The 14188-nt window shown below is 31.9% G+C and overlaps 1 protein-coding gene and 1 pseudogene across 1 annotated transcript; both read right to left on the minus strand.

Annotated features, from left to right (window-relative positions):
• Positions 1–7428: 7428 nt before the first annotated feature.
• Positions 7429–10343, minus strand: LOC7489854 (transmembrane 9 superfamily member 12). Its single transcript, XM_002302798.4, has 2 exons — positions 10072–10343; positions 7429–9707 (listed from the first exon to the last, which is right to left on the minus strand). The coding sequence occupies exon 2, from the start codon at positions 9678–9680 to the stop codon at positions 7716–7718; it is 1965 nt and encodes a 654-aa protein (XP_002302834.2). The 5' UTR covers positions 9681–9707; positions 10072–10343; the 3' UTR covers positions 7429–7715.
• A 1804-nt stretch (positions 10344–12147) lies between these two features.
• LOC7458256 (uncharacterized) lies at positions 12148–13885 on the minus strand (annotated as a pseudogene).
• Positions 13886–14188: the final 303 nt, after the last annotated feature.

The raw sequence follows: 14188 nt of genomic DNA on the forward strand, positions 1-14188 counted from the left end.
CATTTATCCTTAGCAAGGAATGTAAAAGCTTCATTTATATCTGTTGGTTGCTCTTCATCTTATGGACTAATAATAAGTGCTTCCTCTTCGATCTCAAAACGATAATAAGGAATGCTATGATAACTACTTCATCATAGCTGAGATTGATTCATTAATAAATGAATGTAAATGTTACTCTCACTTTGACCAATAATCATATTTGGATTCACCATAAGTAGTAAATGAATTTCAGTAGGAACTAATCCATCATCTCTTAAATTGTTTTCACTTAAAAGTGAGCCTATTTGTATTTGCATAACAGAAATGTGATTGAAATTGTGGTACATGATGCTTTTCAAAATAGCTTTTCACTTGAAAATACATCAAAATATTTTTATTTTATTTTTAACATTAGTACTTCAAAACCATTAGAAAGCACTAAAAAAACATCAATTTAGATGGTGTTTGACATTGTAGTAGCTGTTACTTTTCAAAGTGTTTTTTGCTTGGAAATGTATCAAAATAATATTTTTTTTATTTTTAAAAATTTATTTTTGACATCAGCACATCAAAACAATCCAAAATCACCTAAAAAATTAATTTGAAGCAAAAAAATTATTTTTTTTGAAAAGTGTGGCGTGACCACAAAGACAAACAAGACTTTAATGTTTTTTCAAGCCAAAAGTACTTTTAAAACACACCCAAAATTGGAAGAAAAGGCACTCCTAAACACACCCAAAACATTCTAAACTCGAGTTTCATAAGGAGATAGGTTTTGACTTACTTTCCTTTGTCTAGGAAAATCATTATCTTAAAATGTGACATTTCATGATTCAAATTCAGTTATATTTTTACTTTTTTGCTCACCTATAAACACAAGTTCTTTTGAGTGTTCAGAATATCTTATAAAGACGTATTTCTTCCCTCTTAGACATAGTTTTCCATATTTATAAGAAGAATAATGAGCATAAGCAATATAACTCCAAGGTTTCAAAGTATTCAAGTCAAGTTTATGTGTTGTCCATAATTCATATGACATAGTTGTAACTATTTTAAAGAGTACATGATTAAGTATATATATGACAGTTAATAGTGCATCACCTTAATGGGTGATAGGAAAATTTGCTTATGTCATCATTGACCTAACCATTTCAAGCAATGTTCTATTTCTTTTTTCCACACCTCCATTTTATTACGGCATTTTAGAAATGGTCAATTATTGTTCTATTCCTCTTTCATCACATAATCCTCTAAACTAATTAGATAAATGCTCATGTCCTTGATTGGTTCTCAAAGTTTTATTTTCATGTCTAATTGATTTTCAACATGATTCATGTATTTTATAAAACAACTTAAAGCATCTGATTTATGAGATATTAAAAAAAACATAATCATGTTGAGTAAAATCATTTATAAATGTGATGAAATAAACACTCATATGTCTTGACCTCACATTCATTAGACCACAAATATCAGAATAAATTAATTGCAATGAAAATTCAGCTCTAGTAACTATTAGGTGGGGTCTCAAGATATGATTTATATTATTCTCTAACACACTCTCTCAAGCGAAAATCCTTTGAGGTTGAAACTTACACCCACATTATTATGTGCTTATTTTTTTTATCAAATAAATAAGGATGATGAGATTCAAACTCGTGATCGCTTGGTCATAAAGGTTCTGATAGCAAGTCAAAGAACCAATTCAACTTAAAAGCTTAAGTTGTTAGGTGAGATCCCAAGATATGATTTATATTATTCTCTAGCACACTTTCTCAAGTGAAAGCTCTTTGAGCTTGAAACTTATACAAACCCACACTACCTTGTGCTTAATTTTTACCAAATAAATATGGATGGTGAAATTCAAACTCGTGACTGCTTGGTCATCAAGGCTCTGATACCATATCAAAGAACCAATTCAACCCAAAAGCTTCAGCTATTAGGTGAGGTCCTAATATATGATTTATATTATTCTTTAACACACCATCTTAAGTGAAAGCCTTTTAAACTTGAAACTTGTACAAGCTCACACTACCTTATATTTAATTTTTATCAAATAAATGGGGATGGTGAGATTCAAACTCGTGACCGTTTAGTCATCAAGGCTTTGATACAATGTCAAAGAACCGATTCAACCCAAAAGCTTAAACTGTTAGGTAAGGTCCTGATTAGTACTTAAAAGTGTATTTTTATCAAGGTTTTATATCATCATTTTGCACTTGAAGTATCAATAACTCCTTAACTAAAACATGTTTTATAATAACATATCTAATAATATAAGATACCTTTAATTTATGGTAAATGTGCATCTTAAATGCAGGCCTATCACATAAATAAAAGAATTGATTGATGAGTTGAAGTGCTAAAATTGAAAGGACAAAGAGATGGCCAAACTTAGAAAAGAGATGTTGGTGTAGTCCAAACTGGAACATTGTTCGGTAATCGGGTCATATCTGGAGCTGTAGATCTCAGATTTGGGTCTGTCTTATATGGATGGAAAGCTAAGATATAGGCCTAAAACTTTCATGAGGAGTCCAAGATTTAAAAAGGCCGTTTTCAAGTCTAAATTGTAGCAACAACAAAGAAGTCTGAATCTGTCCTGCAGCCTAGACACTGTTCATTGTTTTGCCCATATCTCAAGTTCTAGAAGTCCAAATGATCTTAATGTTTTAACCTGGAAAGATGAGACAATTTCCTAGAACTTTCATGATTTAAGTCTGTTCAAATTATGACGTTATCAATGACGTTTTTTAGTCTGTTCAAATTATGATGTTATCAATGACGTTTTTGGCAGACAAGAAGATACAAATTGTCACCAAGTCAAGATGTGGCCACTCACTCATCAATTAGTCAACAAATCAATAGTTCTGAATTTTGGCCTATAAAAGGAGGCATTTGCTATGTATTTAGGCATCTTGGTGTTCAGATCAAGATCATGCTCTTGCTTTCTCTCTTTGTATTTTTGTAATGTTTAAGTTTTGCTTTCATTAATATCTAGTTTATGCCTTTCATTTCCTTTTCTTTACTTAGTTAACTTCTTTCTCATTTATGTTCTTATCTTGTTTATTTATGTTTCTTTCTTTCATTATGTTTAACTAAGTTAATTATGTCAAGGTGAAAAGGGTACACTAATGGTGTAAGAATAAGTATAATATAAACTTAACATCGACCTTAATTTTGGATACTAACATGCTTTATATTTGTTATCTTGTTCATTTTTAATACTTTGCTTGTTAAATGGTTAATCTAGATTTATGTTGTATAACACTTGGGACAACAAATACTTGGCACTTTCATAGCCCATACTGTATGGTATAACCGACACCTGAGCTATGAAAGGAACTTGATTTGTTGTTAACATAAGTTATAATCATAAATGCTTGACAACATTTACAAGTATTAGCATTATTTGAATAAGATAACTAATGTAATCATGTTAACAATTTATAATCTGATTGGAACCTCATTTGTGTGTGGTTTCCAATTGAATACTAAGATTTTATACTATACTTGTTTGAAATACCATTAGTGGATCCTCTAACCTTGACATTTGTTTTTATCATTGTTTAATTCTCATATTGATCTTCCATCTCAAAGTTCTCATCAACTTCTTCTTCTTCTTCTTCTACTTTATTATTATTAGTATTAGTATTAGTATTAGTATTATTATTACTATTATTATTGTTGTTATTGTGTTGCTGTTATTTATAATTTATACAATTAACCTCCCCGTGGTTCGATCCCGGTCTTGCCGGGTTATTTATTACTTCGACACTCCTACACTTGGAAAAAGACATCAATCTTTTGGTCGTGTCAGGTCCCAATATATGATTTATATTATTTTCTAACAATACCTAGCTTACAAGGTTCAAGACCAAACCACTCGACCAAATTGTGATTTTGCTAAAAATAGACAACACTAGGATTTGAACCCTAGTCTGTTGGCACCACAACCTTAATTTAGTGCCCAACCAATCAGCTATATTGTGATTTTTGTTATGTTATCTTTACACACAAACTCACACATGCTTAACAAAAACATTAAAAAATTTAAGGTGGAAACATTGTCACAATGAACCACCTCATTTTTTTTTTCATTCTCATCATTTTCATTATTTATACCCCCCTTTTTTTTATTGAATCCTTTTGCTTTCCATTTAACAATTATAGTTTGGTTTCATAAAATTAACGTTTTGGTGTTTGAATTATATAAAATGAACCACTCAATTTGTTTTTCCATTCACATCCTTTTCTTTTCTTTTCTTTGCTTGATTAAGTCTTTTTACTTCCTATTTAATAATTGTAGTTTGTTTTTATAAAATTGATGCTCGGAAAACTATGAAATAATATTTGAAATCATGAACATAGAAGACAATGTGAGATGGATGAAATATTAAAAAGACAATGAAAATGCAACATAAAAAGAAGAAAAACACAATCCATTGTGGGTTGCAATAGTATAGTTACCCATATTGTTTTCTTCTTCATCTTTTTTTTTCTTTGTCTCTTGACTTTTTTTATTCTCAATTTAATCCTTTCATATTAAGTCGATTTAAGATTGTGTTTAATTTTTTTTGTTTCAGTTGGCTTTATATAGAGCTCTTGCAATGTTAAAAACAAGTTTCGACGTTGAGCTAATGCTCAATTTGATAAAATAAAATTCAATTTTATTGATTCAAACTAATTAAAACTTTAGGAATCTAATTTCAAAATGAAACAAATATCAAATATTTTTTCTAAAAAATAACATCTTTATTTTAATTTTCTGACTCAACCTTTAATTGAAATTAAGAAATTTGTTATCATTTATTAGCATATATAATTCTTAATCTATTTTATTAAGAAATTTGTTATCATTTATCAGCATATATAATTCTTAATCTATTTTATTAAATATACATATAAATTTTTTAATTTACAGTTAAGATTTTTTTAATGATAAAAAAATCATTAAAAATACTTCCACCTCTTTTTTTGCATTGAAAATAATACTTCATCCTAGAAATTAAACTATTGTATTGATATATAATCTGAGTCCACCTCCACACTATAAAGCATTAAATATACATCCAATCAATAATAAAATAAAGTTTTTCAAAAGTTATTATAAAATGCAAAAATAAACAGGCTCTTAAACTTCTAGCCCCGCTAAACTTCTGTGATTTTTATTTCAACACAACATGAATTTTGTGTTAATATTTTCATAATTTAATTCCTACTGTATCGTTAGATAATAATTCCATATGGAGGTTCCATGAACACTAATATTGATGGTAGAAACCATTTGATCATTATAAACATGCTATAAACAGATTAAACAAGTTATTTAGACCAGAAAACAAGTAATATTCTAACTAAAAATATAGCAGTAGGAAAAAACAATATAAATATGTTCCAGGAACCATTAAGAAACCTGGAAGAGGAAATTGAGGGAGCATCTGAAGGCTTTTTGTAATTTTTTAGGATAAAGAGAATTGTAATTTTGAGCAAAGTGTTTCATCATCTTTGCTTCTTGACTGTACTGTGAAAAGTATCTCAGCAGCTCAGCAATTCGAAGGCACAAGCAATTATATGAACTATCACCCGTCTCAACTCAGCAAACAAGTATCATCGGAAATGGCTTAGAATATATTTGAAAGTGTGGTTATAATTATAATTTATATAATAATATATAATAATAATATTTTTTTTTATTATTTAAAAATTATTTTTAATATTAGTATAACTTCAACCTCATATTTTTGAGTGCATCTTGGGTAGTCGACTCAAAGACAAATCAAAAGGTAAGAAAGAAGTTTGAGGCAGCCTTTATCCGCAGATTCAAGTAAGTTTCTTCTCCATTAAGAAATATTCTGGTTTCTTTTTAGTCGAAAGGATCTCATTATTCATTAATGATCATTCAGTTCTAAGCATTATAGCATACGTTTGATGAATTAGTTAGCCTATACGTTTGAATAACATGGTTGGTAACTATGAATTTCTTGCTCAAGCATATTTATTTTGGCATTTTAAAAATATTTTTTAAAAATTTAAATTTATTTATATTAATACAGGAGTTACATCCACACAGGAGTTACATCAACACAACAATAAATAAAGGTTGTCAATTCCATTTCAATAAGTGTTTTATTTTTTCAATTGGAATAGAATGTTTTGATTTCAGAGCGTTTCGACATGTCGTTTCGGGATTGTTCTGTTCATATATATATATATATATATATATATATATATACATAATTCAACAAACATAATTCAAATTCAAGATAAATTAATTATAAATTATGCAATACAAACATAATGTCAAACAAATATAATTTTAAAATTTAAAATATTCCTAAATAGTCAAGATTAAAATAGAACTTTAACTTAAAATAATTCAACTTAAATAAAATATCAAAATATTATGAAAGTAAAATGTTTTAACACAAAAAAACATAAATTAAACCGGAACTTTTCACTTTTAAAAGATAAAAGGAAGCCACACAAGCCATTAACATCAAAACACTACGGCAATTAATTCTTGAACAAAGATAACACCATCCAATTTGTATTTTTTTAACCTTTAATTAAACTATAAGTTTTGTTTGTCACCCCTTTAAATTCCCTTCAGTTTACTCATTCAATATCACGAAAAGATCATGCTTTTTTTAAGGATAATAAGAAATAGTCCAATACGGTTTATATTATAATCGTATTGCAAAATATGTTTTTATTGTGATATTAATGGAGAATAATTGTTTAATCTCTTAACATTTTATAAAAAAAATGTGCAACTCATGTTTTATTCGACCAAAAAAATGGAAGGAATGTAATAAATATTGGTGTCAATGAAGGTTTGTTAGGAGAGGGGAGTTCAATGAAGATGAATTTGCCCCTTGATCATGCCAAAAAAATAGATTAGGATCCATACATTTATTATTATTATTATTATTTTGTTTGATTTTTTAATTTTAGATTGATTGAAGATTGTTTTGTAGTTGAAAATGGAGTTATTAGTATTTAAAAGGTATTTTTACCATTTATTTTGGTTAAAATAAGTTGAAGTTTAGGTTTGATACAATGATTTTTCAAGCTCGAAACGAAAAATGTGAAATGAAACCGGAACATTCTGATCGAAATTTATTCGAAAAATCCATAACAGACTGAAATTTAAAATGAAATGAAAATTATTCTATTTTTTTAGTTGGTACAAAATATTTTGATCATTCCAGATGAAACAAAATAGAATTTACAACCTTCGAACAAACAACGCACGCAAGATTCTTTATAACCAAAGTATTGAAGGTCCCCAGAGAATGTCAGTTGCTTTGGGCAAGGCTTCACTGGATCGAGAACCATGGCAAGACCAGATAAATACTTACTTCTCCAGCAGTCTCCCTGAGAACTCTGTTTGATTAATGAAAACTAAGAAAGAAGAAATCAGATAAAAGAAACAAATTGTTAGAGAGATTTTAAGGAATTGCATTGCATTGCACGATGCCATTTGCACTTTTATTTTATCAAACGAGAGCATTACAACTAAGTAAAAAAATAAAAATAATACAACGACGTTATAGAGCAACTGCAACAACCAAAACATAAAACAACTATCATGTCTTCTAATCTCGGAATATAACAGGCCTTGATGAATTCAGGATATCTTTTGAGTCTTTAATACAGCACAAATTTAGCAAATGCAAAAAATGTGAACCAAGAAAATTTCCTCTTCACAAGGAGCAGACACCAATAGCAACTTTTTAGTCTATCTTTACGGATGAGAAAAGGTAATGCACAAAGTAGAATGACGTAAGGAAACCAATGGTGCCAGTAGATAACATGATTGCAACTGCTATGATCAGTGAATAGCCCAGATAGAGTATGGCTGACACAGGTCCACTCAAACTCTGCAGGTCAAAAACCAAGTAATTGATGGAATAGAGAAAGACAAAGATTGATACTGAACCGGAAGCATAGAAAGCCTTCCACCACCACCGCCAATCCTCCACGCAAAGATGCATGTAGGTAAGAACCACAGATACTTCAGCACAGACAATAACTAGTAGCAGCAGAACTATCAGCAAGAAACCAAAGACATAATAAAACCGTCCAAGCCAGATGCTAGAGAGAATGAAGAACAGTTCAATGAAGAGGGTCCCAAAGGGAAGGGTTCCAGCACCAAGGACAAGCACCCATGGTGGCAATTTCCGTGCAGGAATTTCTCTTGGTATCTGGTTTGTTCTCACCGGGTATTGAATTGCCTCGGCTCGTGTCCCCATGAACCCTCCCAAAAGAGTGAGTGGCACTGAAATGCAAAACCAGAGGGCCAAAAGGACAAAATATAAGGAGATTGGAATTGCACCAGTGCTTTGGCTTCCCCAGAGAATGAAGTTCAGTATTGTGAGGATAAGAAAGACAATTCCAGGGAAGAAGCACGCAACTGACCAAGAAACAGACCTCCATCCTTCTGAAGTTCCTTTGATGGTTCTCCACAAACGTACTGCAACATAGCCCGCCACAATACCTAGGAAAAGATACAGCAGAATCATCCCTGTCAGCAGCATCCCTCGTGAAGCTGGTGACATGAAACCAAAGGCTGCAAAAATAATAGTAACTACCGCCATCCCTGTAATTTGAACACCATCTCCAACCATAATACAGAGAAGCTTTGAGCAATCTGGTTCTCTGAACACATCACCGACAACAAGCTTCCACCCAGAAAGCTCCTCATTCATCTGTGCTTGAGCTTCTTTGTCCAATTCCTCATACCTTGTCAAATCCCTTCTCACAGTCCTTAAGAAGATGATGAAAACAATACCAGCCAGAAAGAAAATCACCATGAGTGAGTTCAAGATTGAGAACCAGTGAACACGGGCACCTTCCATCTTCAAGTAAGCATCCCATCGTGATGGCCATCTAATTTCACTCTTCACAAATTCAACCTCGTAGGTGAAGGAAATCCTCTCTTGTTCCCTTATGATCTGAGACTTGTCAAGGTCCAAGGGGCAGCTCACAGATGAGACTTTGTCATAAATCTGGTGCTTTATCATCGCATCAGGATCATACTTAACACTGCAAGGAACAACCACGAAACCAACAATCTCGAAACCAGATGCCTTCTTCTCATCAGCTTCAGAGATCACACCCAGACCTTCTTCCCCAGTACCAATTATCTCAACACCACTCCCTTCATATTCATGAACCAAGACAGTGAACTTGAGGTGATTGATTATATAATCATCATTACTATTCTGTGGCGTATACCCAACAGGGAACCCCGTCCACTGAATGTCAATTTCATTTTGCTTGGCATACCTCATCACAGGCAAGTTGTCCAAAATCATGTTCACTTGATATAGATCGTGTGTTCTCTGCTTCAGAAGCTTAACCTCATGCTCGCTCAAAGGCTTGGTGGTACAAAGGTAAACAGACTCATTCACGTTCATTCTAAACCTGTAAGGAGAGTTATCGATCTGATCTCCCATAAGAAGCTCCCCAAGATTCTCCGCACTTTTTTTGACTCCTTCCTTGGGTTGGCAGTAAGGGAGACTGTAGTAACTAAAGGGAAGCTCAGTTTCGATAGAAGTTAAGGAGTTAACTTTGGCAAAGATGGCATCCCCAGGTGAATACGTGTGCATATAGCTACCAGGCAAATAAAAGCCATTACATGCGTTCCCAAACAGAGCCAGCAGAAGGAAAGCCCAGCAGATCATGGGCGCCCTCATTTTGATTACCAGTAAGGTAAAAAGCCACTGGATCAAACAAAAACAACTTTAAGTCAATACCATTCAAACCACCTAATCTTGAGCAACAAAGCTGATGGAATTGACACGAAAACTAGCACGCCGATGTTTAGGGCAAAATAATGGTGATTCTCAACTTCACTTAGGAAATGGCAATAATTAATAGATCCATTAATCAACATAAACACATCCATCTATCTATAGATACATGCATCATCTCAGTATGGTTAGATCTAACTTGGGAAAAAAAGAGTTAAATCAATCAATAGCGGGTCGCATCGCATCATAACTAGATCTAAAATCCAAACATATAGCATACACATGCACATGCATCCAATTAACAATAAATTTGGAGAAAGACTTGAGGAGTTACCTCCAATCAATCTAGAAAACTGACAAACGGTCCGGGTGAAGGAAGATCGGATCCGGATCCGGAGATGCCTCCTTCGATCCAAAAGTGTTACGCACAGCTATCTCTTTCTCACTGATATAACAGAAGTGGAAGATTCTTCCGTGATTTTGTTCGCGTGGGGTAAATGAAGAAGAAGGAAAAGTAGAGCACGAATCGTGTGTGTGGTGTGCTAAAACGAGAGGGAGGAACAGCTAGGAAACGTACAAGTAAAACGTATACGGAAAACTAGTTGCGGGGTAGCCAGCCAAATCTAAATTTACACATTAAAAAAAGTTTTAGGTGTCAATTAATTTTTTAACGTCATTACATTAAAAAAGATAAAATACAGTTATTTTGAATTCTCTTATAAAAGATTTTGTTTTATTAATTATCTCATGGTTTTAGTTGGAAATATTGTTTTTATTTTAAAAAAATATAATTGTTAAAATAAATTAATAAAAAAAATTGAAAAAAAAAATGTCCATATTTAATATGATTGGCTACATGGCATGTTGATCGATGGCATTACAGGAATACAGCCTTCCTTGCGTAACTATTGTCACTTGGTCATTCTCAGGGAAATCCTTTTTTAGTCTTTACCTTGGATAAACGGTATGTAACATCTTTTCCATTCAACAAACAATCAAAAAATCGGTGATTGTGCATCATTTTGGTAGTTTAACATGTGATGCAGCTGACCAGTTAATTATATATGATATAAATATTATATTTATATAAATACATGTTTATTAATAAAAATTTTATTTATTTTTAATATTTATATAATATTAGATTAATGAATCTAAATTTATGAATTTAGAGTAAAGATAAAGTTCATGAGACAAAAATATTTTACAAAGAAAATTATAAAGTTGTTATAATTATGAGATTTATATTGCATCAAATCATTATTACTAAATTATCTTATATAGAGAATGTTATCATTTAATCCTGTTACATGTTGTTTTAATCGAGGTAATAAAAGGGCAGACATTGAGTATTGCATGAACTATATGAATGTACTTCAGTGATCAAAAGAGGATTAATCACCCTAGGTGAATTAGAGAAAATGTTTCATCTGTTCTCAAATAGTATTGACCGAGAAATTCTTAGCTAAGGTGGAATGAGATTTGAAAAGAGTTTCAAATCTTATTCAAATGATTAATGACTATTATGTAGAGAACAAACTGATTTAATATGACAAACATATTTCATGCTTTAATATTAAATTAGAACATTATTAATGAAATGATATTAATTATATTGAGAAATCGATCGCTGAAAGATTAAGTCAAATCATTAATGACTTTTCTAATATTTGAGAGATGATGACACATTGCTAGATGATGACACATTGCTAGATGATGCACCTGATCTTCAAATATAAATTAATCAATTATTGAATTGATAATAAATTAAATTGTTTAATTTATTTAATTCTATTTCATTAGAGTTATAATTTGTATTTGCACTAACATGTTAGGAACCTAATAAGTCACACACATTAAGAACCATTAGTAAGAAATTAAACTGGGATGATTTAATTAAGTATAACTTGATTAAAATATATTTTAGAAATTAAATACTAGAATATAATTAATACATGGATTATATTTCTAAACCTAGAAAAATCAAGTAAGGACTTCATTGAGTTAATTTCTAAAATCGTCCTGAATTAATATATGGATACTATTTAAGTTGCAAATTGATATTTTTTTTAATTTATAAGGTGTTTTAGATTTTACTATAAGTTATACCTTTTATTTTTGTATGGTTGTTTGTTAGACGGAAAAACTATTTAAGTCATAGAATAGAGAACTAAAACTCTAGATATAATTATCTTTCTCTTCTAAATATGGATTTTAAGAGATTTATAATTGGTGGTTCGTGTGGATCACTGTCGATTTATAATTTATGATAACTTAATTTTTAAACAATTATTCAAAACCGAATAAAATCATCTTCAGGTAATAAATCTCTAAATGACTCTAAATCTATCTAATAAAATTATAAAAATTCTTAAATAATTTTATTTTATTATTTTCAACTAACGCATACATCAGCTCGAATGAATTGAATGAACTTTAAACTTGGTGAGGGACTATCCTCGCCACACAGGAATGATTCCTTGAGCTGCCAAGCGCTTTTCCACCCAAAAAACGATGTGTTTTTCAGTAATTTTCTTCTCATCGATCAGAAAAGGCTCAACTGTGCTGACCCCTGAACCGTAGGATGATAGAGAAAACCCTTTTGGACCTGCCGGCAACAAGAAAATGACGCCGGGTTTCATGTAAAATGAAAGATTGATAGGCTACAGTTTGAACTCTCAAGCTGCTATAAAATGAGAGCACCTGTGAGGACTCCGTCAGGGAAGAAGGCCCAAAATGAATAAGGAGTGCCCTTCTTTAGGAAGGAGCCTTCCAACTGGAAAAGGTCGGAGCAATTTTGGATAGCTTACAATGACATTTTAGGCTAAAATACAGCAATGAAACAAAGTGGAATACTGACTCTTTTGTCTTCGAAAGATAGCTCGAGTTCAGTGATATGATCTTGAGCCTCAAGAGTTGCTTTCAAAGAAGGGATCACATCCTCCTCCATCAACTGAGAAAGTGGCTTAGCAGGACTTTTTTTGGGCTTTGTCGGTGCCTTCTTTTCAACTTGGCTTTACCTCATTTGCATCTGCTGCAACTATTGAACCATAACAAAATAGTCAGAGTTTTCTTCATTGAATAAGTACTAGCTAGAGCTAGTACTTATGCACCAAGAATGAGGCAGCTTACCAGTGGAAGCAGACGATTCTTGCACAGCTGAGAACGTGATTCTTCTACGCGGTATTACTGACTTGCTAGCCATCTGCTGCTGTGCTCGTCACACGGATCATACAAAATTAAGCCCCATGTATATTTTTAGATTAGCCGAAGCTATATCTAAATGGTGGTTTTTAAGGTATCCTCACTGCATTCTTGATCTTTCTTTCTGCATTTTTTGCAGGCAAAGGGACAACCTACAGCTTCAGGCAGACAAATTTTAGTAAAATTATAAATCTCAGTTGAGTTGAATTTTCCTTTTCTATCTCTTTCATGAAAATAAATAATTTCCAAATGGATTAAAACCCCCACAACCAAGCCTAACTTACTTCTTTCTTCTCCGAGGTTTAATTGCTCAATTTCAGAATTTTCTTTTTTTTTTTAAAAAAAAAAAGAGCAAAAAATGAAATAGAATCGGCACAAATGATTGCATGCATTTTAGAGGTGAGAAAAAAACCAGAAAACCGATTAAATCGAGAAAACCGGAAAAAAAAAACTGAAAAAACCGAACCGAAAAAAAAAAACCGATTAAATTTTTGAAAAAACCGGCCGGTTCGGTTCGGTTTCAGTTTTATAAGCAAAAAACCGAACCGAACCCGACAAAAAACCGGAAAAAAAACCGAGCCAAACCGGAAAAACCGAGCCAAACCGAAAAAACGAGCCAAAACCGGAAAAAACCGAGCCAAAACCGAGAAACCGAGCCAAACCGGTTTGAACCGGTTTTTGCCCTAAAAAACCGAACCGAACCGAAACCGGTCGGTTTGACCCGGTTTCGGTTTTTTTTTCAAAAAAAAAAATTTCGGTTTGGTTATTTTTTTGATAAAAACCAAACCGAACCGAAAATAATCTCCCCTAATGCATTTGTTTCAAAATAGGCACATACATACCAAATGGAGTGTAGTAGAGCAGGTGGCCCTGCCATTCTTCCTGAAACATGAAGGTGATGATGGGAAGCTTGAAACTCCCATTGCTCCACCTCTTGTTGCCATATTTTTAAATATTAAATGTATTAAAGAAGCTTTCTTAATAAACCTGTGTTTTCTTATTATCGTACTTTTTTTTTTTCAAAGACCACTCATTTTATATTTTATTTCTTCTTTATTTCTCTTGCTCTTTATACGAGAATAAAAACAGATTAAACGGGAGAGCTAACGAAACACAAACCGGAGTAGAAGAAGAAGAAGCAGTGAACAAGAGAGAGTCTTTTGATCCACACAATGTTTGGTAGAATATATGCCACTGATTTATTTATTTTTCTTTTTGAATTTCAAACGATGACATAAAATGAAGAT

The sequence above is a fragment of the Populus trichocarpa genome, chromosome 2 (assembly GCF_000002775.5).
Source record: "Populus trichocarpa isolate Nisqually-1 chromosome 2, P.trichocarpa_v4.1, whole genome shotgun sequence".
In the NCBI taxonomy this organism is placed as follows: Eukaryota; Viridiplantae; Streptophyta; class Magnoliopsida; order Malpighiales; family Salicaceae; genus Populus; species Populus trichocarpa.